This window comes from Chlorocebus sabaeus, chromosome 7, assembly GCF_047675955.1.
Source record: "Chlorocebus sabaeus isolate Y175 chromosome 7, mChlSab1.0.hap1, whole genome shotgun sequence".
Taxonomy (NCBI): Eukaryota; Metazoa; Chordata; class Mammalia; order Primates; family Cercopithecidae; genus Chlorocebus; species Chlorocebus sabaeus.
The window spans coordinates 84,177,423-84,202,831 of record NC_132910.1 but is presented as its reverse complement, the minus strand read 5'-3'; the positions used below and the strand labels follow the sequence as shown (position 1 = coordinate 84,202,831).

The 25,409-nt window shown below is 34.4% G+C and overlaps 1 protein-coding gene across 1 annotated transcript in view; it reads right to left on the bottom strand.

Annotated features, from left to right (window-relative positions):
* Positions 1-7,360: 7,360 nt before the first annotated feature.
* PCDH10 (protocadherin 10) overlaps positions 7,361-25,409 on the bottom strand; it is a 62,899-nt gene continuing 44,850 nt past the window's right edge. Inside the window, exon 5 of the mRNA XM_037992010.2 lies at positions 7,361-10,817. Coding sequence (XP_037847938.1) covers positions 10,747-10,817 — 71 coding nt within the window. The 3' untranslated portion in view covers positions 7,361-10,746. The remainder of the gene's footprint in view (positions 10,818-25,409) is intronic.

Here is a 25,409-nt window from a genome sequence, read left to right as displayed (position 1 = left end):
AAAAATCTCTCCTGTTTTAGCACTACCCAGGATTACATGAGCCATTTAATAATCTTTAACAAATTCTTTCCTGCTTAAAATACCTACAAGGGACTTTTTCTTCTCCAATTGTACTTTGACCAACAGTGTTTGTGGTAAGAATTACATGTAATGTATATTGTTTAACATCATGATTAGGATACAGTCAAGGTTCAACAAAGGTTAGTGAATATCATGATTATTGAGAAGTTCTCAAACTTGCATGAAGCATGAGCTATTGTTAACCAATTATAGATAAAATACATTACTAGAAAGTTTAAAAACAAAGTAAATTCCTGGGAATTTTGAAATATGACTGGCTATCTTCTGCAATTCATCCTTGTTGTCAATTGCAACTTACTTTAGAGATGTTAACCTTCAGTGTGAAGTGTCTAACAGCATTCTGCCTCACTTATAATTCAGAAAATATTAAAAACTCATTTCTGATTGCCTGCTTTAAAACACAGTATGGAACAAAAGATATACTTGATGACTGAATGAAGGAATACAGCTTCTTTTTGGTTGTACTCCAAGCTTATTTTTCTAAATTTTGAATTCAAGCCAGAAACGATGCTATTCTGCTCCATCTGATATAAGGAGAAAATAAATTTTTCAGACCAGATGAAGGCAATTTGATCCTCGATGCTTTGCATTTTGGTGTTCTTCACGATTATAGAAAATTCGTGCATAATGGAACATTAGAATATAAGTTTTTGTTTGCTTGTTTTAAGACAGTTTCACTTCATAGCCCAGACTGGGGTGCAGTGGTATGATCTTGGCTCACTGCAACCTCTGTCTCAGGGATTCAAGTGATTATCATGCCTCAGCCTCCCAAGAAGCAGGGGTTACAGTCTTAGAGTCGCACACCATTCCTCCTAGCTATTTTTTGTATTTTTGTTAGAGATGGGGTTTCACCATATTGATTGGCCGGGCTGGTCTCAAACTCCTGCCTTGTCTTCCCAAAGTGCTGGGATTATAGGCATGAGCCACCATGCCCAGCCAGAATTTAGGTTTTGAACACCAGACCTGTCTTACTTATTGAATCTCATGGTCTTATCTCAGGACCTGTAGTAGTGGCTCACTTAAAAATCACTATTGTTGCCATCATTAATATCAGAGCAACAGTTTATTGTCACTTTGTAATATGTTCATGTGACCATGCTTGAGAAAAGTCATTACAAACCCAAATTTACCTAGGGGCTCTGAGGCTTAGGGAGATTACCCACAGTTACAAAGACAGAAAGTGGCAAAGCCAAACATTGAATACAGATTTGTTTAAAACAATTGTTAATGAATGAATAACAGAAACCACCTTTAGTGTGAAATATTGTTTTCCCAAGGCATTCCAGAGATTATGCTGCTGTCTGCCTTTCCTATTATTTTTATCAGATGAGCACAATGGTAATTTACTGACCATTCTATTTCTACAACTAAAGTTTATATGCCTGTTCAAGTTTCTCCCTTAGCTTAAAGAAAAAAACAAAAAGAAAGAAAAAACATAAGAATGTCCTGCTTGAAGCCAAATTTTTCTCTTTGACTAAGTCAAAAAGATATTTAGAAAAAAATATTTTATTAAGAAATAGAAAACTACCAAAGAAAAAAGATACATGCACATTGATTACGCAGATTCCATAGGAAAAAAATGACAAATATTTTGATTTTTTAAATATTAAAATATAACATAAAATAGTGAATATTTTTTTGGAAAACTATTGTATATCTGTACAATTTTCTCTGCAGAATATGTCAGTTATTCCTAGAAGTCACATCACTTAATTAAAGACAATTAAGTCACATTAGGAAGATATAATTAAAAAGAGTCGGAAAGCTATCTAGGTACCCCTTCTGCTCCAAAGTTAATTTGTCTCTGCTTTTACGGCATAATAAAAAAAAATACATTACTTCTCAGATTAATGCAAAACATCAATCTGAATTGAGTAGCTTTATTCACAAATCCTTTCAATTTATATTTATTTAAACTGTACTAAGCACTGAGCATGGCACTAAGCTCCTGGGTAAAAAAAAAAAAAAAAAAAAAAAAAAAAAGAATTCTTTGTAGCTCCTGATTGTGAGAAGATTTCAAACAAAACCCTGCAAATAAAAGAATCCTAAATTCCTAAATAGTAATCATCAAAATAGTAATTTAGGTTAACATGGAAAAGAAACTTCAAAATGCTTTTCATTTTATTGTTCTAAAATATCTAGGGTTCATTTGGATGATAATATATAGATAAGACAGTAACTGATATAGTCAACCAAAAGTTAACTATTCTTACACAAATTTAAAATTCCTCTGTGGTTGTTATATTAAATTCTTTATTTCATCAACATATTGCCTTAATATGTAAGTATTATGACATCAACAAAATAAAGTGAAGTAGTACCCACCACAACACTTATGGCAGGAGCATACATATTTATTACCTATTAATTATAATAGAGGTAATCTACACACACGTAATTGAGTTTCATTTGTCTTCTGTAATCTCTACTTAAATCTAACCTTTACAAATAAATTCTCCTCTACCTGCTTTCACTCCAAAATCTCTTACCTCATAAGTACATCTTAGACAATTCTTACATATTATCTCTCATTCCTAAACATTTTGTATATGGTTTGTTTGTCTTCTGAGATGGAATTTTGCTCTTGTCACACAGACTGGAATGCAGTGGCATGATCTCAGCTCACTGCAACCTCTGCCTCCCGGGTTAAAGAGATTCTCTTGCCTCAGCCTCCCAAGTAGCTGGGATTACAGGCATGCGCCACTACGCCCAGCTAATTTTTGTATTATTAGCAGAGACAGGGTTTCACCATGTTGGCCAGGCTGGTCTTGAACTTCTGACCTCAGATGATCCTCCCGCCTCAGCCTCCCAAAGTGCTGACATTACAGGCATGACCTACTATGCCTGACTTGCATATGGTTCTTAGATGTCCCTAGATAATAAATTCCCCGAAGCCGAAAATCATTATTTGATTCATTTTCAAATCACAATAGTTTTCATCAAATCTAGATAGGTCAAAGACAGCTCTGGAAAATTATCATATGACACATTAAGGAGTGAAGAATTAATAGGGGTTCTTTGGGTAAAAAGTAGTTGAGAATGTTTTATACACAATGAAGTAGTTTATGTTTTAACCTGTAAGGCAGTGTGGTGTCCAAGTAATATTAGCAGCAAAAATCATTTAAAATGTTATTTGGTATCTTAGATATGAAAGGAGAACCTTATAGTTAGAATGGTAACCCAAATATCTAGGTATCTTCTTGTCATAACCCCATGTCCAACACAAATGGCTCTACCTTCTAAGTTTGAGGATTTTTGTCTTAAGATCACGGTTTCATGTTCATGCAAATAATGCCTCAGTAAGGGGAGGACTTGACTCATTTGAGTTGGAAGAGAAGCTTACCAGCTCTTAAAACGTGGGCAGAAGTAAAAGCCAATTATAGTTAGCAATTGAATTATGCATGTGCTAGCTTTAGAGGGGACCTAAAATCTAAAGCAAAGAGGAAAAGTTCTAAGGAGATTCAAAGTGAGGTTTTAATTTTCACATATATTGAATTTGAGGAGTTGGCTTTTAAAAGAAGATTTGAAATGAAAGGGCATTTGAATATTTGAGCTAGGGTATCTTAAGACAAAGGGAGAGATTACACATAACAATGAATTTAGATGCTGTGGAAGGATATATAAGTTTGGATAGACTGGACATGTTTATTTACTGAGGGAAAATACGTTGGAGGGGATAAAGAAAAGGAGTAGATGATTGATGGACATCCAAGGAGGCAAGCAGGAAGAAATGGGATTCAAAGCACTAATGAATAGATGAATCTTGGAATTTAAAAATTAGTCTTCTCATCTGGATCCTTGAATGAACTCATGCAGAAGCCTTCCAGTTACCTGAACCAATGTTGTCGTTTTCTCTTAATCCAGTGTGGGTGGATGTTCTGTTACTTGTAACCTGACCAATACAGATAACCATCAAAAATGCTTCTCTTAAAATGTAAAGATGAGTGCGGTAAGATTATGAGTGTCTTAGAGGATGTTACAGAATCTTTTCTGATGCCTAAATTATTTCTCTGAACTAGAAAGCAAGATTATTCACTGAATGGTGTGGGTGAGGCAGGTCTGAAAATAGTAATGGAAACATTGTAACAATGTAAAGGAAAGAAAGGAGAATAGAAGTATATGTGATAATAAACAATGAAATGTAGCTAACTATAGAGTTACTAAGAGAATATCTTTCAGATTATCAAATTTGCTTAAAACTCCTTGTCTCTTGATTTTGGAATATACACGTACTAGAGTTATTCAAACTTGAAAACGTTGTTATATGACCTGCTATTACTGATAATTGCACACATCAAATATTAATCATGTAAATCATGTTAGAAAGCCTTTCTGTAATAAAATTAAAAAATCATAATTTTTTCCAGTACTTACATTAATTCCTTTCTCTCCTCTGAGGTGTTATTTCAATCTCCTTTTTAATTAAGAATAAGTGATGAATATAATTTATCAGTGTCTTCAAGAGCTCCTCATTGGCCTTGATTACATGCAAATCAATTACTTACTAATAATCTGTTTTTAAACAAATAGTATTATTTTTCACGTTATTTCTGAAGAGCAATAGATATACTTTTAGATAATTTGGTAAAATATCATTACATAACAATATGTATGTGTATATATATACAAAAATAGAAATCTATGTGTGTATAAACTATGTATGTATACACATACCCACACTCAGCATATACAGTCATCTCTCAGTATTTGTGGAGGATGGGTTCTAGGACCCCCATGGATACCAAAATCCAAGGATAATCCAGTCCCTTATATAAAAGGTGTGGTATTTGTGTATAACTTACGTACATAGTCTTATACTCTTTAAATCACCTCTGGATTACTTATAATATCTAATACAATGTAAATGTTATATAAATCGGTGTTATGTTGTATTTTAAAATTTGTATTTTTGTTGTTTTATTATTTTTATTGTTTTGGTTTTTAAAAATGTTTTTCATCACAGTTGATTGAATCTATAGATATACAACCCATGGATACAGAAAGCTGACTGTACAGAATGTGGCCATATATTTCCTGGACCCAACTTTGTAAAAGAATGTTTATTTAGAATTTGCACTTTCTGATCAAGAGAGCTAGAATATATTAAAGTGTGAAATAAAAATAAATCATATGTTTGCATTTATTGTACTTCTATATAAATTACCTTAAAAAAGGAATGTTCTACACCAGTAAAATAAATAAAATGTGTTTTATCCATACATGGAGAAAGATAAGGCATTAATTTTATTTTCCTCTGTATTATTCAAAACATATGAATAAAAATTATTTTTGGTAATCCCTGATATAAATAATTTATTTGCTAAAAGTTAATTTATAAGATGATTTTTTATGTTATTGATGTGTTCCTGGGTCACTTGGCTACCACGTAAAGACTATTCAGCAAGTAGATAAAACTATATATATTGATAATAGAAAATGATTTTACAAAAGTCGATAGAATTACAAATTGTTAGAACACTTAGCTAAAGCTCCTCTTACACAGGTATTCAAGGCATAGTTAGGTAAACTTCAAAGACATTTATAGTAAAGTGTACATAGTTGATATAAAATTTGTACTGCCTTTTATCTGATGTAGAGAAACAAAGGAACAGGTGAAGATAAGCAATATTTTTCTGAAAAAATAACCAAACATGAATGTTATTAAAAAGAGATTTTAAAGGTGTTTTAACATTCTTATAATTATAGTCTTTTTAGATTCTTTTCTAAAGTCAAATATTATTAAACTGATAAGCAATTTGTATTATCTTCATGTGCTTTTAACAATCTATCTCCTTCTCTCAAATATTATTCTCTTAAAACGTCATCAAATAGGAAAATAAAAAACACTGACATCATTAAGTCCCTGGTAGGAGATCTGACTACCTTTGACTTCTAAAATAAAAATAATTGTTAAGTATATAATAAGGACCAAGAGATAAGATTTTTAGCACCTTATTACAAGTTATAATTTACACAGAGACATTTATAATCAATATGATCTGACTCTGTGTCCCCGCCCAAAACTCATCTTGAATTGTAATCCCCACGTGTTGGGAAAGGGAACTCATGGGAAGTGATTAGATCATGCAGGCAGTGCCCCCATGAGGTTCTCATGTTGGTGAGTGAGTTCTCATGAGATCTGATGGTTTTATAAGGGGCTTTCCCCACTTTGCTCTGCACTTCTCTCTCCTGCTGCCATGTGAAGAAGGACATGTTTGCTTCCCCTTCTACCATGATTGTAAGTTTCCTGAGTCCTTCCAAGCCACGTGGAACTGTGAGTCAATTAAACCTCTTTCCTTTATAAATTACCCAGTCTCATTTATTTCTTCTTAGCAGCATAATACAATATTCCTCCAATAATCTCATGAGTATAGTTGTTGCTACTTCCATTAATGAACTAGTGAGTGATACAGCCAGGATCTGAACCCACATAGATACTGTCCAAAGCCATGTCACAATTTTAATTATTTCTCACCTGTCAGACATGTAATTATTTAATGATAATGTCAAAAGGTTTTTTTTTTTTTTTCCTTAAGATGAATTCTCAACAGGACCATCTCTTGCTTCCTACAAATACATAAACACAATCCTAGAGCTTTGTTTGCAAACTTAATGAAAAGGAACTATGTAGAACCTTTAGTACCTTGTAATAATTCTTCTCACTTATTCTATAATCTGTCTAAACATATATAACATACTACAACATTTATTGTAGCCATGATGCATGTAAATTTTATATGTATTTTCCATGGAATGTGCTGATAATCCAGTGAGGAAAGTTAAATAATTAGTCACAAATCATAAAATAAACTAAGGCACAGTTTGGTTAAGTGATTTTTCAAAAGTCACACGGATTTAAAGTATTAGAAGACGGATGGCAACCTAGGACATCTACTTCCATGTCCTGAGTTTGATGTATGCATAAAACGTATCAGCTTTGTGTATTTCAATTTCAATTCTGCTACTAGTTTGCCAAAGGACCTTATGTCACACTCCTCTGGCCCTAATTTTCCACTTCTGCAAAATACATGGAACAATAAATCAACCTTTCTTAAAATATGTCCCTCGTAACTCTCATTTGTAGCTGCTAATTTTATTTAAAAAAAGTTTCATGAACAGTGGTTAGGAATAATAGGCTAAAAAGTGTAGATAAGGTTTTTTTTTTTTTTTTTTTTTTTTTTTTAATTGAAGGACTGTTACGAGACTTGTTTATTTATTTATTTATTTATTTATTTATTTATTTATTTATTTGAGATGGAATCTCGTTCTGTCTCCAGGCTGTAGCTAAGGAATTGTACATCTTTCAGGATTGATACAGGATGCAGTATCCATTTGAAAATAGAAATTCCAATACTTCACTTCCACCCAACCCTCAATCTAGTGGAACTGAAGGCTTAGGGAGCATACATTTGAGAATTTTAAACAAGATCTTTAGATCTCATTTTATTCCAATGTATTATATTGTGCTTCATTGTATACTATTCTATTCATTACCAATAATGTTACCATCTAAAACTCATTTCTCTCTTTCACTCAAACACGCACACAGAAATACACATACACAGACACACACACACAAACAGTATAATATGAGATATGCTGTCATAGTCTGGAGATGTAGGAAAAAGCATAAAACCTACAACTTAGGCCTTAAAGTCTTGATCATTTCCATTATTTGAACTATGAACTAACTTTGTTTTACGCAGCTATTTGGTTTAAATATGGGAGGGATTAATGTATCTAAAATAATTTATCTTTAAAATTCAATACATAAGATACCTATTTTAGACCTTTTTAATAAACATTAAGTGATGAATTGCTTCATTTTATTTTGTCTTATTTCCCATACCACTTAAGGGAACTAACAGCAGGTGTCATTTGGCCAGAGGCCACTTCTCAGCTCCAATACTCACTAGCCTTAAAATTAAGAAATAAAGTTACATGATTTTCACATCTTTATCATTTTAAACAGATTAAAGATAGTACATTTCTCATGTAAGTGCAGTGATGACCAGCATAGCACTTGTCACAGAAGGAGCACTCAATAGGTATCAGCTTTCACTGAACTTTAGAACTATCTTAGTTTTTATTTTTAAATGAATCTTATATGCTTGTCACGGTTTGTGCCAGTTTGGAGCTGCATTTTCTTACAAAAAAATATTTTTATTACTTGTGGTGCATATCTTGGTATGGTGTTGTATAAAAACTCATGGTAGAGATGCTCTTTACTTCCCTTTATTCACTAGAATAAAATGAGGTCTAAATATCTTGTTTAAGAAGAGATGACTTGTCATGCCTGCTGATAAAATCTAGAAACCACTATTGCCCATCACCAATGACAGGAACAATTTTAATAAGTCATTAAGAGTATTATAAGATTTTAACGGTTTATTTTGCTTTTTTATTTCTATCCAGAATTCCCTGAACAGGGAATTCCACATGAATATATGCAATGAGTATGTCCCCAGATCATAAAGGATTCTCGCTATAAAATGGAAATTATTTTGTCTAACATCATTCTGATTAAAATTTAATTCATGACCCTAGTTCAGATATTAGAAATAATTTGTGTCTCTGAGTTAACTAGCAAAAATTCACCAAGGTCACATGATTTTAAGTAGTAAAGTGAGAGTTCAGTTTGTAATAATTTTAGAGTCATCATGCTATCCATTATATATTGTCTGTGTATTTCCTAAAGTATCAATTAATTAAGTGGAACTAACCTAATGCATACATTAAGGCATAGGTTTGAAACTTTTTAATTTTTAAAAACATGATGTTAATTATTTCAGGAAAAAAACATTTTAGTAGATTGAATTTTTAAAAAATTTTAGTGTCAGAGCTAATTAACAGTTACGTTTTCCTTAACTATTACTTGAGTTATCATCATTTCCTTCCAATACATACTTGACACATTATAAGTGATAAAGTTTGCAAAGTGCAAAACATGGTAGAATTTCCTGGCTTAGAATGAATACCTAAGTATTGTATTCCTCACATACACAATTCCCTTTGAATCAGCATTAGTTTCAAAGTGTATGCTTTGTTCAAAAAATTTTTGCCCTCCTCTTATATTGATTTCAATTGTACCTACTTAATATCTGCACATTCTAGAAACACTAGAATTAAGGGGATTTTTGTCTTAAATTTAAAAATTATTTCTTTCTACTAACAAACCCAGATAATGTGGATATTTAATTCCTTTGTTTGGATATAATTTCAGGAGAGGATATGCGCTGTAAGTAGAAAAAAAAATGGATTGCCTATGAATAGCTGATGCAAGAGAACAATTCTAAGATATATTTTTACTTAATTCAAAATAGGTATGATCATTATAAGATATTAAAAGTTAACACTACGTACTCTTCCAATATAAAGTTGAGTTTCTTTATAATCTGTTTTTAAATAAGCATAGTATTGATTTCAAGTTGTGAACATATAAAAATCCATTGTTTTTTTTAAATCTTCCTGCTGTTAGTAAAACAGAATGTGGGTGCTTTAAATACTCTTGATGTGTCTGTCACTGGCTCAATAGTTTCCCCTCCTGTGCAGAAGAGGCCTTTGTCTGTCACTGGAATCACTATGGAGGTGAGGATTGCCATGTCGGTTTTCTATCGACTTCTTAAAATGTAAGCACCTCATCTAGGCTGCCATCTCTAGAATGTCAGATTGGGTAGATGATACCATCACTAGATAGCACTGTATTTTGCCATTTGAAACCAGATGTCATTTCTGGGAAGAGAGTTGACGCTTTCGTCACAGAGTATTTCTCTTGTTTTGCTTAACATCTACTCACCTTTCGGTTTTGAAGAAATACAAAATACTAGCTGATAAGGCTATCCCCAGGCACAGTTTTCATGCTACCCGTGGCAGTCTCTGCACTTATAAAGACCCTTCAATAATCTGTCAAAAACTGACATCACTGTGTGAAAGCTGTTCATTTCTATATCTCATTTTGGATTGATGTACGTGCACTTTTATATCCTTCAGTTCGACATAACATTTGGCCTTTCATGTTCTCAGTAAGCTACAGGGAATTCAGAGCTATTTCAAAGCATAATTATACCAATCTGCATATAAAAGGCTATATGTCCTACAGAGGATTCTATGGAAAGCAAACTGTTTCAAAGAAGAAAATTAGAAGTAATTCCCACAACTAAAATTCACTAAAGTTAATACATTTTTCATCTGATGAGGACAGCTTTATTTTTTTAAGCCAATAGATCAATCCCAAAAATGGTGGGGATGATTTTTTGTGTGCAAGGTCAGGAAAAGAGGAGTAAGCAAGAACTGAAAATTGAAGAGGAAAGTAAAGCAACAGGATGTGTACATTATACATATTGTTTTTGAAAACGGCCACATCACCAGAAAAAATACTTCATATTACTGTAATACTTCATATTACTTCATATTACTGTATCAGACAATAAGATTCTCACCTACATAATGTATTAACTATTTATTGTTGCATGGCAATATACCCCAAAACATAGCAACATAAAACCACAAATATTTATTATCACACAATCTGTGTGGTTCAAAAATTTTAGTGCAGCTTAGCTAGGTGCCTCTGGCTAAGGACTCTCAGAAGGTTGCAGTCAAACTGTTAGCAGGGGCTGTGGTCTCATCTGAATGCTCAACTTGGGAGTCTGCGTCCAAGCTCACTCATGTGGTAGTTGACAGCCCTTGATCTTGTGCCACATGGGTCTCTCCACGTAGTTGCCTCCACAACAGCTCTGCAAGGAATCCAAAAAATAGCAAGACAGTATATAAGAAGTTCTTCAAAATGGAAACAATAGCATTTTGATAACCTAATGTCAAGTGCGAAATCACTTCACTTTTATCACATTGATTTTTTAGAGGTGGTTTACTATATCCCATCTACATTCAGGGGAGAGGTATTACTCAAGGCTGTCAATGTTAGGATGTGAAAATCATTATGGGCCATCACAGAGGCTGTCAATCCTACATAAACACAGTCATGTTAAATTACTTTAGGTACTTTTTTATATTGCAAAAGGCATTTCAGAATGCAAGTTCTGTCGATGTGGTTTTAAACTAAAAGTAATTCTACTACACAAACTCTGCATTCCTTTTCCCCAAATATATTGCTCTCCAAATATAATCTTGCTAGTTTTAGAAAGTTTCATTACTTGTAATTGATGAGTACAGTTACTTACATTTTGTAACAGTTTTTATCTTTTTTTAACATGAAAAATTGAAATTTGAAAAAAAAAAAACCAACTCACAAATATAATTGTGTAAATTCTGGAGCTAACAAAGTACTTAGCACAGAAGTTACGCAGCATATGGTTATCCTAGTCTTAAACAGTAAAATGTGTCTGTATGTGCCAACTCTTAATTATCAGCTCATTAACACTCAGGTGTCAATTGCTGGTGGTAAAGGCAATGCCCAAATGGCCTAGTTTCTGTCATGCACAGTGTAATTAAATTGACCTCAAGTACTGAAGCTTGCTAGTTGTCTGATAGTATTTGGACACTAATTTCAGGCCACTATTCAAAATAGAGTAATATGGTAAATAAACCAATACAATGAGAGAAAAGCTATATTAAGTTTTATATTGTAATATAATATAATAACCTTAAAGACAATTGAATAAATAATCACTATTCTAATCTATAATAAATATAACAATGCATATTACCCCTTTGGTTTTAACATTATTGTTTTAAAATTACTTTAGATTTCAAGATAATGATATTACAAAAAAAGTAAAAATAAGTTATTGTAATAGCGACATAGGGAAAAATGAATTACATATTTTATTATTTTATTTGATATGTAATGAAAAAAATGAATTATTTATATTTAAAATTTTAGTTATTAATTCCAAATTGTGATTCAATTTCAGACATATCAATGCTTTTCTATATAGCCCTAATAACAGCAAAAATTAAAAAAAAATACTAAAGAGAATCCCATATTCAAACTCTCAATAACGTAAGATCAAATTTCCACATGACATTCTGCGTTATGCTTATAAGACTTTGCTTATTATGTCCATAGATTATTTTCAAGCTCCCAGTTACAGAGAGGGGAGAGGTCAATTAATGCACTAACATTCTTCCTCCTAAAACTTTATGAACATGAAAAAAAGTTTAATGAAAAAGTTACAATGACAAAAGACAAACAATTGAGGAAATAACTATGACAACATTCTGAACGTTTGGAAGTAGATAAAAAGGTATAATTGACATACTAACTGCAAAAGTCTTAAAACCTTAGCTGGAATCTAAGAGTGTAAAGAAGAAACCTGGTTTATCCCACAGAAAATTCCAAAGGCTCAGTAATTGATAGCACAAATTAGTTCTGAAGTAGGGGTAAAAATAAACCTAATAAAAAGGACCAAAAATGTTATTAAGAAACAGTTAGACCTCCAGATGTCCTCATCAACTGTGCACATGTAGGTGATCAACTGTTCCCTCTGGTTAGAAGACAGGAGATTTATTATTCTCTAAGGAGGTTGAAACAGAGCGCTCCAAATTAGAAAATAGCAGGTACAGTTTAAAGTGCAATCGTCACACCAAGAAGTCTGGATCTTGGGTCTTCCAGACTTTTTTTCCTAGTTAGTTTTCAGAATTCAAGTACCCAGGCTTATACCTTTATACCTCCAGGCAGAAGACTTGAAAATATTTCTCTTGGTTATCTAACAAGACCAAGAAGAAAAATATGCCTAAACATATTGACCAGGAGTTCTCCAATTAAATGTTAGCCAGATTACCCTAGAGACAAACATACTCAACAAGTCCTCCACACAGGGACAGAATTTATCTTCAGCATTTTAGAGTACCTAAATTCTTAATTATGAGATGACAGCCAAGTATCATAAAACATTATGAAAAGTCTCTAACATAATTATAGGAGACACTATTTGGAAAAAATTAAATGTAAAATAAACTATCATCAATATATTTGGATGAATAAAATAAAGTATTGCATACACAAAGAGTTAAAAGTACTTTAAAAGTGGAACATTCAGAAAACAAAAATAACTCTTAGAATTCAAGTAACAATAATAATAGTAATAATACAATAAAAAGCTCAGTAGAGGTTTGGAATAGATACATAACAAAATACCCCAGAAAGTATATTTTTAAAATACAGAAAAGAAAAAGTAATGAAAATTGACAGAGCAGTAGAGGAGGTTCAGCATCCAAATAATGAAGGATCCAAAAAAATGAAGAAAAATAAGGGAAGAAATGATGAGAGTAATAACTCGAGAAAATTTCAAAAGTTGAAAGTCTTGGGTTTGAAGATTAAAAGAGCTGACAAAGTGCCGCAACACGGATGAAAATGGACCGTCAAGTTACACAATACCAGATTTCAGACCTTAATCACAAAGAGATTCTCTCACAAGTTTACAAAAGAGCTAGGGGATCCCGTGTTCATGAAAAGTTTATTTACAAAAATGGTCCACTTTGTTTAGAAGATGATATGGAAACCCTTTCAAAGAATCAAAGCTTAACAACAGAAAAATTTGGCATGAGTCAAGCCTGACCAAGACCTAAATTCTTCAAGTGTTCACATAGAGTTTTGGTCATTTTCATACTAGCTACTGCTCACCCTTAGTGTCTGAGGCCTAAAATTAAGGCCCATTGTTATGTGTTGGCATCACTAGGAAGGACTCAAAAAGTCTAACCTCAAGTTCCCTTCCCACTCTGCTCCAGAAGATGAGGTCTCTTAACCAAACCATCCTCCTTATCAATGAGACCAGGCACAGGCCCTGCTTATCCTGGGTTTCCTAGTAGTGATTTCAGTTCCCTGCTAACACATGGAATTATTCAAATAAACTAATCACATCATCCCCTTGGAACTAGGGTGCACTTCTTGAAACACAAAGCTTTTCTCCCACAGTCCCTGGTTGTTCCCTTTGTTTCCAAGTGCAACCTCCACATGGTCCTGTGCAGAATGTAGTGTCCTCCTCTCCCAGAATGTGAGAAGATGTGACTAATAAATTGTTGTAGATGCCATTTGTCCAGTGTCCAGTTTCAGATTCTCCATCCCAATAATCCCAGGGCAGGAATCCCTCCCTCACCAATAGAGTGATTGAGAGGCAAGTAAAATAACCTCTTAAAGGATGACCTCCAACCATGACCAAGGACACCTGGTCAACTTTAATTCATTACTTTTGGCTAAGTGGTTTCATGATACTAGGAAGGCCACATGCGAACAAACCGCTAATTGGTTCCAGTACCACTTTGTTCCTTCTCTTCCCTTTCTAGGAAGCACTTGTTTTTCTCCAAAAGAAGAATTCTTGTTAATTGACTGTGCCTAGGCATGACTGACTGTTGGACTTGGTCTGTTTTTGGCAAGTGTACCTGAGTCTCCTGCCCATAAAAGTAGTGACAACACAGCACCTTAAAGGTAGGCTGGTGCTTGAGTCCTGCCTATCAAGGGTAAGCTAGAGCTCTCTGGTTATAGCATCTAATCTAGTGACCTCCATTAGCTGCTTGGGACAGCCATGTGGATATTAACTGTGACTGTACACACCCAGGAGGAACATGGGATGACACATTGTCAGGTTTGTAGAAAAGAAGAAGACTGATACCCTAGAAAGAATTAAGCATGGCTCCCAGGTTGCCTAACGAGAGCTGCCGTTCAGGCAAAGGTAGCCACCTTGCCCACTTCCTGTGTAACTGTTTCCCTCAAAGCATCCCATGCATCCTCCTGACTCCCAGGGGTACAAAGGCAGACATCCATGGCAGCCCATGGTCAAGGCACTGATGGAAAAATAATGAGAGAGAGTTTAGGAGCATTTCTTACCAGCCCCTCTTAAAACAATGGAGAGGTAATGCAGCTACTCTCCCAGTGAAAAACCCTATCCAAAATACCTAGGCTTTTCTTAGTGTTGCTGTTTACCAGCATGCAAAAGTACTTCACTGCCATGCCTGCCTCACAGTCAAAATGACCTTACTAGATGCGGACTCCAGCACTGAGGAGATTGACTGATATTCACTGGGGAATGAGATAGCTGTCTACAGGTGGACTACTAGGCTCCCAACATTTTTACCCTCAACCACACAGAAGGTCTCCACCAAGAGTGATCAGGAAACAGACTGAAAGCTGTGATTATTAAACTTTATATGTTTAGAAATTCAAAATATTCTGAGGAAATTTGTACAGAGAGATTAAAAAAAAAAAAAAAAAAAAAAGGAGAGAGGCTGCATGCCTATAGTAGACAATGGTTTTGAGAATGACCTCTGGGTCATGACCCCAGAACTCTTCCATTGTGCCAAAATGTTGTCTGTTTCTCTGTTGCAACAAAGAGCATGATTCTTAGCTTGACAGGGTAAAATACCCATGACACCCCTATGGCATAGCATAGGTGTTATTTAAAACCCAACTTAAGTCTGGGGCTCTTAAACCCTATGATACAACCATTTCCTTGGAAAGGGCCCCTAATCTTTATGATAATTATTTAAGGTTTGCTAAAGTAAAAAGTTTATAACTATGAGCAGAGTATAGAAGGGAAAAACTGTTAGAAAAAGAAGAAAGGAATCTTGGATACAGAGAGAGAGAACAAAATTCAAACAAAGATATATAATTTGACCACTTCTCATTGCTTCTGGAATCTCTATACCATGGCATAAGCTGACAGTGGACTTCTCCTTGGCCCTACACCATACATCTTTAACGTGGCAATTTTTGGTCACATACTGGGCTTTTCTGGAAATAGAGAACTCTCATAGACATTGGCTTCTGATCCTCCATACCAAGCTGGCCATTATGCCCTGAGTCATGAAATTAGCATTCCATAAGTTCTGTATAGCTACCTAGGACTTCCTTCAACAGACTGGCACCAAACTGGACCCTCTAATATAGCCTCCCTGCAAGAATGAGTGGCTTCACCTCTCCTCAGCCTCTTGTCTGATGCCACAGTGATCAACTCACTTGTGGAACTCTTAACAACCTGCGAACAACTGAGAGAACATGTTGATACACTTTATGGATCAACTACCACCATTATACGTGACGGAACTCAGTGGAATTTTACTGCTTTTCATCCCTCTGTCAGGATGTCCCTGATAAACAACAGGATGAAAGGGTCAGCATAACTGGCCAAACATAAGGCAGTCAGTTTTGTACCAAAAGCCTCGGATGGAAAATGCCTTCTTCTGTATATTTTCATAATCTCTCAGTCTGTTGTCTAAGAGTTGATCCCTTGGAGGTAAAGATCTCTGAGAATCTCTTGCCCCACAGAGACATAATATAAAAATCAAGGCAACAAATGTCACTATATGTACTAGGGCCACAATACAAGGCCTCACCAGAACACTTCTTACTCATTTAAAGTTGTAAACATTATTGATAGTGATTAAGGCATTTACTTTACTTCTTAAAATAGACAATGTTGGGTTCTTGAAGAAGGTACTCAGTGCAACTTCCATGTACCCTCAAGACCCTGAACAGCCAGGTTAAGTAAGAGGCATAATGCTATCGTCAAAGAATTGCTGTTTAAGCTACTAACTGGCAAATAGAACCCCTGCTATTACCATAGGTATGGATTAGCTTAAATCCACATCCCTCTGTATTCTCTGCAATAATGCCACACAAGTCCCTCACTTTTCTTTATTGGTCATAAGCGGGACACCACTAAAGTTTATGTTTTTGAAGATTCCGTCATTCATAGCCCTCTTTACCCTGGTCAAGTGCATACTTCACATCCTAGGGAGTTTCTTCCACTGCATAGCAATCTACTTATGACAAAGATATAAACTGATGCCAAGGCTTCAAGGAGCTAGTGGGGGTCTAAAATTAAGGCCCAATATTACGTGCTGCCTTGATATCTTGTATAACCGAGAGAGCCTCAAATGCCCTAAGGCTTCTTCACTCTGATCCCAAAGATAAGATTCCCCTAGCCAAAGAATTGTCTTTATTAGGGATCCTCAAGCACAATTCCTTTTTTTCTTTTTCTTTTTCTTTTTTCTTTTTTTTTTTTTTTGAGAGGGAGTTTCACTCTGGTTGCCCAGGCTGGAGTGTAATGGCATGATCTCGGCTCACTGCAACTTCCGCCTCCCAGGTTCAAGCCATTCTCCTGCCTCAGCCTCCAGAGTAGCTGGGATTACAAGCATGATCCACCATGCCTGGCTAGTTTTGTATTTTTAGTAGAGACTATGTTGGTCAGGCTGGTCTCAAACTTCTGACCTCAGGTGATCTGCCCGCCTTGGCCTTCCAAAATGCTTGGATTACAGGCATGAGCCACCGTGCCCGGCATAATTCCTTTTTATCCCTAAGTAGTGAGGTTTCAGTTCCAGGCCCAGACCCACAGAATTACTCAAACAATTCAGTCACATCCTCTAGTGGGAGGTTGTTTGCTCCGTCCCTGAGTGCAACCCCAGCATGGCCTTTTTTGTTGTGCAGGGTCTTCCCCAAGGTTGTGAGAATATTTGACTAAAAAATTGCTGTCATTGTCATCCATCTGCCCACTGTTCGGTGTGTGTGTCTCCATTCCCATAACCCTATGGTAGGAATGCCTCCTTCAATGGGGTGAATAGTACATGACTAAACTACCCTTTGCATGCCTTCCTATTTTTCTTTCAATGCTTCACTAAATTAGTTGAAGTACGTTGAGCTAACTTGGGTGAAATTATTGGGTGAAATGATGATGATTTTGTAAAATCAGGTTAGTCAGATTTACTCTTGGTGATGCAGCAGTTTGTTCAATGTGATTTCTCTGGGAGACGTACTCATATTTGGCTCTAATTGTGCTTACTCACTACCAATATAACTTGTCATTAAGAGGAATAAAAATGCCTACATTTCATTTTAATATAAATCCGTAAAAGAACAGTAAGAACTGTCTTTAGTTTCTTAGACCAAATTTAACAGTGCCTTTTATGAGAGAATCATCATTATGGATGAACATACTAAGTGGAAATTTTAAAATATAAAGTGAGGTTCTAGATGATATAATTTATTTGCATATTTTCAAATATAACTATTCTCAAGATTTCAATTTAAAATAAGACACAGAGAATGGAAACATAGCTTGGCACAGGTGGAGAGTTCCGAGTCAAGAGAAAGGATTAGGGTAGGTTGTTAGGTTTATTGTTAGGTTCTTCCATGAGTTGACTTATATTTGTGTTATTTTCTTCATAGGTGGGATTCAGAACAAAATTTTTTTAAGGACCTATTCTGCATTAAAATTCTATCATCCTGTGGGACCTGCTTAAAAAATAGAAAATAAGATTAATTGCTAGTAGAGGTTAGAAGATAGTTGATGAACACAGACTTAACAACTTGAAGGTGTTAAGACTTCTTCAAAAATATTTGTTGAAAACATTAGTTGAACTCAGATGCATAGGAAAGATTTTAAAATGCCCTTTACAATTGTTACATCTTTTAATTTTTTTATTATCATTTTCTTTATCTTTATTACTTATTGTTATGGGTGTGTTACAAAACAAACAAACAAACAAAGCCAGAAAGTTTGACTTAACCTGTGTTCTTTTTACATGGGTCAAGCCTAACTGGGTACATATACTAGTCAAAGTTATACATACAAAAAAACTTTAAAACTATTTATAATTTACATATATTTATAAAATTACTTCTAAACATTATTAATGAGAAAGTTTTTGACTTAAGAGATTTAATTTAAATAGTATTAATAACCATCAGTTATTATACAGAGAATAAAGCAGAATGCAGCATGGATAGTACCATTTTATATTAGAATAAAAATTAAAGGCCGGGCGGGGTGGCTCACGCCTGTAATCCCAATACTTTGGGAGGCCGAGGCGGGTGGATCACGAGGTCAGGAGATCGAGACCATCCTGGATAACACGGTGAAACCCTGTCTCTACTAAAAACACACAAAAATTAGCCAGGCGTGGTGGCGTCCGCCTGCTGGGGAGGCTGAGGCAGCAGAATGGCGTGAACCCGGGAGGTGGACCTTGCAGTGAGCCGAGATTGCGCCACCGAACTCCAGCCTGGGTGACAGAGCAAGACTCCATCTCAAAACAAAAAATAAATAAATAAATAAAAAATAAAAAATTAACAACAACTGTGGAATTGTTTAACTGTAATGTACTTCAGGCCCCACATTGGCAGAAAGCATAGTAAAATTAAATAATAGAATTAGAAAGCCTTTCTACAAATAAGATACCTTTTTGCACATTGTTTTTTGTTTGTTTGTTTGTTTGTTTGTTTTTGTTTTTTTCCTTTACATTAACTTGTTTAATGGCATTATGGTCCTCTCCATCATGTCTCCCTGGCCTTCGTCAGCTGACTGACCATCAAGGTAGTGAGGAAGTACAGTCTATTTGTCCTCTGAAAGGCCTCTCAATTCTACCCTCTCCCCTCCATTTTTACCAGTCCATTCTAAGTCAATTGGGTTCATTTGTTCCTTACCTAGAGATTCACAGTAGTCTCTTCTTACCCCAACGTCTCTTTTTCTCTTTTCCATTGTTGCAAGTTATCTTGTTATTTAATTAATCAATTTATTATTATTATTATTATTATTTAGACAGGGTTTCACTCTGTCACCCAGGCTGGAGTGCAGTGACACAGTCTCACTCACTGCAACCGCCACCTCTCTGGCTCAAGTGATCCTGCCATTTCAGCCTTTCAAGTAGCTGGGACTACAGGTGTACGCCACTACTCCCGGCTAAATTTTTAAAAAATTGTTTTGCAGAGACAGGGTCTCTCCATGTCACCTAGGCTGGTCTCCAACTCCTGAACTCAAGCGATCCTTACACCTCGTCCTCCTAAAGTGCTGGGATTACAAGTATGAACCACCAGCCAGACAAGTTATCTTGCTAAATCTAAATTAGGCAATTCTTAGTTATTTGTAGCATTTATTTTTATCTTTTATTGTTATTATATCTAGGACTTGGATAGACACTTCTATAGAGTGTTAAAAAATGCTTTCTCACACACACAAAAACATATCTTAAAGTAAAACAATCACCTAATATATCCTTTTCACTCCAAATAACTGATTTGCAGTTAGAAGTTTGCTTCTCACCTTAGCAGCAACATCTATAACCAATAACCACAGTGTTGTAGCCTTATCATATAACTTGATAAAAAGCTAGGCCAGTATTACATATTTTTGCATGATGTTAGTGGTATCACCAATGTTTCCCTATTCTGGTCTCTAAAGTTATAAGGACATCATCCTAGCATCAGGAAGACACCTTTAAATGGAGTAATATTTGCAAACACTGTCATGTGAGGCCATACATCATTGTCAAAGAGGCAATGGAAGCAACGTAAGCATCTATGGAGGCATTCAATGAGGTGGTTTGATATTACCACATTTAAAAATAAAATTTAATATACTTCTTAATGTTGCTTAAGGAGTACTATACCACTTTATTTCATTCTTTGTCAGGTTAAAATAGAATTACTTATCATTTGTTTTCATTACTTTTTTCCTTATTTTAACTTACGTATCTTAAAATGTAACTCTCACACACCTCTCATTCTCTCCGTCTTTAATTCAGTTTTGTTTGGTATATTCTGTTACAACCATGTTTTTTTTTTTTGGAGTCTTCGTAGCCCTGTCATAAATAAGGGTGGTTTTCATGTAATGTTAAAATAAATCATTGATTGCATGGTGTTGAAAGGCCCATGCCAGTTTGTTGATGATCAAATACTATTGCTTTCCAAACAGGCATGTTGATACTTTAAAGACTAACATCAGAGGGGAATGAAAGGCAGATGTTTTACCTATAATATGATCCTTTATGTTCATGTAATTCTTTCATATGAGCCTGTTATTACCTTTCCCAATTACACACACACACACATACACACACAATTTTGAGAGAAATACTTTGCTAGAGAAGTTTGAAATTGGCTATTCACTCTATTATTGATTAAGAAACACAACTGAGAATAAGAGAAATCTCACATTTTTGAAGTAACATTTAGAGTTGTGGGCTTACACAATTCACCATGCCAACGCTTCTTTTCTTCCTTTTTTTCATGATCAAGATAAGAGTTATTCATAATGATAGGGAGAAAATGGAGATGGGGATTGTGTTTCAGATTAGGTAATTGCAATGTTATCTAAATGTTCCTATCTTTCAGACAGATTGGTTGAGGAGCTGCCCAATGATCATCAGATGTTTTCTACAAAAAATAAAGAAGCATACCAAACAAAAATATCTTCACCTACACAATATTTTCAGTATGGATCAATTAATTCCCTTCACGATATGAATACTCCTTTAGAAATATCAGTTAAGTTACAGATTAATTTGAACTACCTTAACTGGGAAACTTAAAACCTAGTTTTCCTGACAAGGAGATAAAACTTTTGATTCAAAAGAAAAAAAATAAATAAAGAGGAGATTTTAGTTATATTCTGAACACCCAAAGGACACCTCTAGGGAACACAGCCTGTCAAGCTAAGTAATGACAATTTCAAGAAGTCTACTATTACAGCAACTTTTAAAATTCAATTCTATTGAGCAGATACTGAACACTGCCCTAATTCATTTTTATGAAAATCATATGCAAACAAAATGATTCTGTCAAATATTCGGTATTTCCAACAAGCATTTATTCGTATGGAAATACATATTCAGAAAGGACATTGGGGTCAGATAAATATGTCCTAGTGCAAACATACACATGTATTTTTCAACAGTAGAGATAGAGGACTATTTGAGAGTTGTAAAATGAAGGGGAGGAAGAAAGTGAAGCTATCCAGATGTGTTTTATTTTTTGTACTCCATACTACTGATAAATGGAGAGGCAAATATGAACTGAGCTGATGAGTGGATACCAAAGGCAAGTCTACTTTCATCTTGAGGGTTTGAAATTTGCACTGCTTAGAAACAACTCTGTGGCAGGTTGAAATTTTGAGAAAAGAATTTCTTTTGTTTGTAGACTGTATTCTATACTTTTGGTAACCAAGATCAGTGGTTAAATGTTGAAAAAAAAAGTAATAACATATACTACTTTCATTGTGAAACTGCCATCGCAAAATTATAACTGAGAAAATTATTGCAGTGAAAGAGATCCAAACTAGCCAACCCCATCTTGCTTTTAACCTCCAAGCTGTCCTTGTTCACTCCTAGGCATAGGCCAAGCTAACTTTGGGAGGAACTTGGTTTATAGTTTAACTTTGAAACAAAGATAATAACAGCCCTTTCCCAAAACAAACCCCTTTCCTATCTGGGGACTAGACTGCCTTTGTAGGACTAACAAATTAGCCACAAGATTAGAGATTATGGTTTAAGAGTCATGCAGCTGGAGGCTACAAGATTCTGACCTTTTCTAAATTTCTTCTGGGGATAACCTCACTATTGTAATACCTAAGATCACTGTTTGAGATATTTTAGAGACTCTGTACTTAATCGATCAGTTGGCACCACCCAGATTGATAAACTGGTGCATCTGGTCTTGTGACCCCCAGCCAGGAACTAACAGTGCAACATGATAGCTTAACAGCTTCTATTTCCTATGATTTCATCTCTGAACCATCTAATCAGACCTGATTCACTGGTCCCCTTACCCACCAAATTATCCTTAAAAACTCGAATTCCCCAAATACTCTGGAAAACTGATTTGAGTAATAATAAAACTCTGGTCTCCCTAACAGTAGGCTCTGCATGAATAACTTTCTCTATTGCAATTCCCCTGTCACGATAAATTGACTGTGTCTAAGCAGTGGGCAAGGTGAACCTGTTGGGCAGTTACAAGTCTGTGTTAGCATTGTGCTATGCATTTCAGATTTATCCGATCATCTAATCCTCATAGTTATTCTACAACTAAGTGTACTTATCCATATTTTACAAAGAGTAAAAGATTAAGATTCAGATGTGAGGTAACTTCAAAAATATCTTCCCTGTTTCCACAGCATTAAATAAGTTTAAATTTGAAATACAGATCATATGGTGCAGTGCTTTTCAAATATTTTGGGGAGTGATTCACAGTAAGAAATATATTTTACATTGTGACCTATTTTATACATATATCTGAAAAAAGTTTCACAAAGAACCATTTGCTTTTACATAAATGATGTATTTTGATGCTTTTCTAATCTATTTTTCTAGTCTATTTACTTATTTTTTTATGTTATAATCTCGGGCCACTGATAACTCTCAACCATAAATTTTGATCACTTAATTATTTGATTATTTAATATTTTCCTCCAATTTCCTTGGAAATTAGAATTTTCCTAAAGGCAAATAGTACCATTCATTCGTACATTCTCTCACTGTCAGACCTCAGTATATGTCTGTCATCTAATACAATTTAATTTTACCACTGAAAATTCATAATTTTAAAGAGTCTATGTTATATTTCCCAGAAAGAGTGAAAGTAAGGGATAAAAGGTAGCGATATACAGGGAGAACCAAGGCAACTTGTAATCATAGCTGTTAACATTTCATTGAGAACTATCATTCTTCTGTATTTTATTCAGTTCTCTTCCACTGAATTGGTTTATCAGATGTTCAAAGCAAGAGAAACACCTAGCCACACCCTCCCCCCCGGCCAACTTGTTGCCTTATAAAATGAACCTTGGTTCAGATATGTGCAATCTGAACTCAAGAAAATCAGTTACAGAGAACAAACATGAGATTAAGAAGCACATTTCTTATTTTACCTTGTAGTTAATTCAGACCTAAATTTCTAAAGGGTTAATTTGATTATTTTAATATTGTAAAAAGTATCTATCCCTTAATTCACATTTTCTACTTGGAAAATGATATCCATATGGATTTTTTCCTTACATTTCTGTCAACTTTAAATATGAAATGCTGTGTTTCTAAAGTTTTAGATAAAATCCTTTTCTTTTATTGCTTGAAGGCACTCATATCTTAAGTACAACCTCTATGTTAATCTTTGTGGACCCTTGGATTTACTACACATCAAAAAAAAAAGTTAAAAAGTAAATACAGCATTAGGTGGAAAAATATATGCTTCTATGACTCATTTTGGGTATCATGAGAATCATATACAACTAAATGTCTACTTTCAAAACTATAAATATAATGAAATTCTTTAAAACCTAGCATATGCTGCTTCAAATGAGACTCAGTTTTGAACAGATGTCCCCTTAGACCTGTTATATTAAGACTGAAATTACTAAATCAGCATTAGATGTTTTTAAACTTAGAGCCGTATTTGCCACTGATTTTTATTCAAAGCTCCCTCAGGCGTCAGTGGAAGATGCATGCATGGAAAAATGGCATAATATGCATCCTAGTTTTATTTATTTCATATGTATACAGCAGTATAAAATAATTTATTACATTTACACTCATTTTACTTATGTATTATTATAGCATTCACAGTAACAAACACTATAGTTAAGATTGAAACTCATCTTTAGTTATAATACCCTGTTTTCACTCACAGATAACTGTCTCAAAAATGTGTTTAGAGCTGAAATTCCCTGCTTACTTTCAGCTCTAGCATGTATGAATGTATTGGAAGTCTGAGTTCTATCATTCAGAAATTTTTGAGTCTCATGTGAAATTTAATATTTTTTGAATGATGAATGCTAGATTTTTATGCAACTCAAAAACATCTGGAGAGTAAAACTTCAAACTAAGCATGTGACAAATTTTCAAGAAATAAAAGCAATTTTTCTAATTTTACAAATACTTAAAAAATAACAGTGATTAGAAATATATGCATGCACACTAAAAGTATTAGAATTTTAGTCGTATTATTGCCTGCAATACTCTGGCGGCACCCATCTACCTGCATTCTTACAGAATGCTATAATCTAAAACCTATGCCAAGATTCGAAGAAAAAAATACTCTACTGAACAGTTTCACAAATTACTGTATAAGGATTTTGTCTGACTTCACAGAGGGATGTTTCTTGAAGTACTAACAATATATAAAATAATTTTACTACTTCATGGTGTAAAAAATATGGAATCCCATTGTTTTCTGTTTTTCCTTGTTAAAAAGGAACATAAAAGGATGTTAAGTGCAAAGCCTTTACCACTACAAAATTAGACTTGAAAAAGATAAAGAACCCAAGAAATTGTAATATGAAAAATATAAGATTTTCAGAAAAATCATCAAGTATACCAATATTTTAAGTATTTTTGAGTTCCTTGGGTATCAATAGCAAACATAGAAAAATCAGAGGGGAAAATACATGCAATGACAAATAACAGTGCTATGTTCAGTCAGTAACTTAAATACTTTTCTTGATCTTGCTGAACTTTTGCCACATTCTGCCTGAGTAATTGTTTTAAAGATTAACTGAGCTCCAGTGAACAATGTTTAGAAGGTAAAATGGTACAATTAATGTACAGCTGTTAAAGATTATGTTGAGAATTGTGAGATTCTTTTTCCTCCTCTTAATCGAAGAAGCAAGATAGCT